At 42.1% G+C, this 3,981-nt stretch overlaps 1 protein-coding gene across 1 annotated transcript; it reads left to right on the forward strand.

The window, feature by feature from the left end:
* Positions 1-769: 769 nt before the first annotated feature.
* On the forward strand, positions 770-2,741 carry LOC103703012 (magnesium-chelatase subunit ChlI, chloroplastic). The gene is made up of 3 exons (XM_008785697.4): positions 770-1,039; positions 1,143-1,258; positions 1,433-2,741. The coding sequence occupies exons 1-3, from the start codon at positions 925-927 to the stop codon at positions 2,483-2,485; spliced, it is 1,284 nt and encodes a 427-aa protein (XP_008783919.1). The 5' UTR covers positions 770-924; the 3' UTR covers positions 2,486-2,741.
* Positions 2,742-3,981: the final 1,240 nt, after the last annotated feature.

Below are 3,981 nucleotides of genomic sequence, written 5' to 3' on the forward strand. Positions count from 1 at the left end.
TAAAGCCACTTTCACAACAGCAAGCTGTTTTTCTACAACTACAATTATTGATGGGTTCATATTTCTTCATTTGATGTCATAAATAGCGGTAATGTTTTTAAGAACAAATAAAGTTGAGTAAAGAAAAAAAAAGCATAAAGCTAAAAAATGAATAAAATTACATATATGAAGTAATTACTCACTTGCATTGCATGTGCGTTTTTGCTAGTCTTTGATAAACTAGAAAGTTCTACATGCATGCTTTGACCAGATTGATGATAAATGGGGTTAAGATTAGCAAAATTTCTAGGGATGAAATCTTGAAGTTTGAATACTCCATGAATAGTGATCACCCTACTTGTTTTTCAATCCTCTATAATGTAATAGCATTGTCATTAAATATTTGGAAGTTGATCTTAGGTGTCAAATCTGAATAATGCTCTAGATTAGAAATTTCTTTTTGAATAATTGTTCGAGAGAATTCATTAACAAAAACAAGCATCTAATGACAAGCAATTTATGTAATATATTAAATATATTTTTTTCCTTTTTCAAGAATGAAGATCTAGCCACTTTTTGATAAATCTTATGGTCGGAATGCTGCCATCCCAGTTTGAACCTAGAAAGGAAAAGAGGTGCAATCTACCGATCCAAGTCTGGTTAATAACCTGGCTCACAAATATTAATTTACCAATTATATCATGTCCAAGCGTGTTATTGCGACCTAACCCGACACTGTATGCGTGCCTCGGTCCAAACCAATTAATAGTTGTTATAAGCTTTACCAAATCCCTCCCAGAATCCAGCGCTCCTATCTTCTTATCCCCCGCTCTCCTCCATTCAACGCTCTCCCCTGCCTCCCACCTCCGTACCCAAGGCCGGAGCTCAGGGGAACGCCGTGGATTACCCATCTATACCACGCCTACAGCTCGGGTTCCTCCTCCCATGGCGGCGCTAATCGCCCTCTCCTCCAACTCCTCCTCATCCGCCGCCGTTCTTGCTTCCAGAGCGCGAACACTGCTTCCCTCCCCCACCCCTCTCTCGCCTGCTTCACTCCCAGGTAAGTTAACTCAAGCATCCCAACCGAAAAGAAAGAACGAACATTTTCACTAGCCCTAGCTCTTTTCTACCATCATCATTTGCTTTCTTGGTCCCTTCCACAGCCCACATTCACCATAAAAGGACCTTCCGCGGAGGAATCGGAACCGGCTTCAGAAGGGGAGCACGCCGCTCCATCATCTCCAATGTAGCAGCCCCCGATATCAGCCCCACTGAAGCAGTAATGCCCTTTAATCCCTCCTTTTTCTCGGCATCTAATTTTTCTCGTTCGCATCCGGGACTACCGCATTTGATCAAACAGTTAAATTGTTGAAACTCTGTTATTATGTATAAGAATTGGTTTCTTGAATAGAAATAGAGTTAATCTCTTTCCGGCAAATCTTGTTACTCTTAGGCCAAGAAGCTGGCGGCCAAGGAAAGCCAGCGACCGGTGTACCCCTTCTCGGCCATCGTCGGCCAGGACGAGATGAAATTATGCCTTCTTCTCAATGTCATCGACCCCAAGATCGGCGGCGTCATGATCATGGGCGACCGGGGGACCGGCAAGTCCACCGCCGTCCGTTCCCTAGTGGATTTGCTTCCCGAGATCAGCGTGGTTGTCGGGGATCCCTTCAACTCCGACCCCGAGGACCCTGAGTCCATGGGCATGGAGGTCAGGGAGCGCGTCATGAAGGGGCAGGAGCTTCCCGCCACGACCGCCAAGATCACGATGGTGGACCTCCCCCTCGGCGCCACCGAAGACCGGGTCTGCGGGACCATCGACATCGAGAAGGCTCTCACCGAGGGTGTCAAAGCTTTCGAGCCCGGTCTACTAGCTAAAGCTAACAGAGGAATCCTCTATGTCGATGAGGTCAACCTCTTGGATGATCACTTGGTGGATGTGCTCTTGGACTCTGCCGCATCTGGCTGGAACACTGTGGAGAGAGAGGGCATCTCCATTTCCCACCCTGCTCGGTTCATCCTCATTGGCTCAGGGAACCCGGAAGAAGGCGAGCTCAGGCCACAGCTTCTTGATAGGTTTGGAATGCATGCACAGGTCGTGACGGTGAGGGATGCCGAGCTGAGAGTTAAGATTGTGGAGGAAAGGGCAAGGTTTGATAGGGATCCCAAGGGCTTCAGGGAGTCGTATAGGGCCGATCAGGAGAAGCTCCGGCAGCAAATTGCATCGGCTCGGAGCAGTCTTGCTTCTGTTCAGATTGATCATGACCTCCGTGTGAAGATATCAAAGGTGTGTGCTGAGCTGAATGTTGACGGGTTGAGAGGGGATATTGTAACCAACAGGGCTGCAAAGGCTTTGGCTGCTTTGAAGGCGAGAGACAAAGTGACGGCTGATGACATTGCGACTGTGATTCCAAACTGCTTGAGGCATCGGCTTCGGAAGGATCCGCTGGAGTCTATTGACTCAGGTTTGCTGGTCATAGAGAAATTCTACGAGGTCTTTGGCTAAACGAGCTAAGCAAGGTAACCACATGACTCTTTAGTAAAAATTTGGTGGAGTTCTTGCCTTTTCTGGCAATCGTTCTCTGTTCTTCTCAGTTAATTTTCTGTAATTTTCAAGATTGGCATGAATCGAGATGATTATAGAAGTATGTAGCTATGCCTTTTTCCCTTCCTCGATTCAAAGAAATCAGTTGTAACCTTTTGTGAATCCAAACACAACTGCTAGTTGATTACTGTTGATGATAAGTTATTTCTTGCTGATAGCATGTCTCTCTTTTGTCATCCGGTCTTAGTTACTTACTTATAGGAACTTGACCAAAAAAAAAGAGAGAGGAAAATGGCAATGTTGTTTATTGCAAGCTATGCTATTCACTTTAAAAAGAAAATTCATCATATTTTTCAATTCCAGATATACTGATTCTAGTTAATCGGAAGTTTCTTGTGCGAGTGAGGGACAGGTTTTTTTTAAATACTAATTTTGGCTGAAGGCTAAGGTGTTTACCACTTAATAATCAACTCATATTCATTCGGCTGTGTCAGTTGGGGACATTTTGGTGGTTTAATATAGCAAGTTAAAAATAAAGCTAAGCATAATCATCTATTATAGTTGAGATGCAATAAGTGGTCTTAGTTTTGAATGAAATAATGATCAAGTACCAGAATCTGTATGTCAACAAAGTATAATCATGGTAAAACCTGAAGAGTTCTGACTGTTTGTTCAGAATATATTTCCTGATGTATCCGTTTAGAACAATTGACTAAGATTTGCTCATGACAAGGAAGTTCTATTATCTCAAAGCTATGCAGGATCGGGCATGGTATAGTGGTCCCTCCTTTGGAGTTTGGTATAAACTTTACTCTTTTTTTTTTTAAATAGTTCAGTTCAGCAGCCTTACTTATTGGGACATGGCTGGACAATCCTGATATGGTCAGTCTTACCTCTATGAAATAGGATGGCTAATATGTTCATTAGCCTCACTATTTTTCTTATCAATATCAAGTTTTGGGTGGTTTTACTTTTAATTCACAAAAATTGAACTAGTCAGGGAATGATTTGCCATGAACTGCGCTTCTTTGATATGTTTTTCATCAGGTCAGTTATTTATAAGCGACAAAAAACATTCAATGGTAAGTTAATGCTTCAAATTCAGCCATATCTGTTATTTTAGAATTATTAAAACTACATTTTTAAGCATACTATGTTCTTTCCTTTTCATTTTCGTCACTATGAAGACTCTTTGTTTGTGCTTCTTAATGGCTGCTGTTATTATTAATTAATATTATTTAGAAAAGGAGATATACTCACATGCACTAATAATTTCCTAAATCCCAATGCTTGAAGATGCACCATTCAATTTTCTAACCCAGAATCTTTAGTTGATATGCAGAGGGGTATGACTGGTGGGGCAAAACCCAGTTCATGAGTCCCACCATTATACCACTTCAATTTCTTTTTAGATTTTTTTCAAGGTATACCACTTCATTTTCAACTTCATTTTCAAG

This window comes from Phoenix dactylifera, chromosome 8, assembly GCF_009389715.1.
Source record: "Phoenix dactylifera cultivar Barhee BC4 chromosome 8, palm_55x_up_171113_PBpolish2nd_filt_p, whole genome shotgun sequence".
NCBI lineage: Eukaryota > Viridiplantae > Streptophyta > Magnoliopsida > Arecales > Arecaceae > Phoenix > Phoenix dactylifera.

Bases quoted from the DNA above. Each gene is read 5' to 3' on its own strand.
- LOC103703012 (XM_008785697.4), top strand. From the start codon at position 925: ATGGCGGCGCTAATCGCCCTCTCCTCCAACTCCTCCTCATCCGCCGCC. The intron at 1,040-1,142 runs GTAAGTTAACTC...TCCCTTCCACAG, and splicing joins CTCGCCTGCTTCACTCCCAG to CCCACATTCACCATAAAAGG. The intron at 1,259-1,432 runs GTAATGCCCTTT...TGTTACTCTTAG, and splicing joins ATATCAGCCCCACTGAAGCA to GCCAAGAAGCTGGCGGCCAA.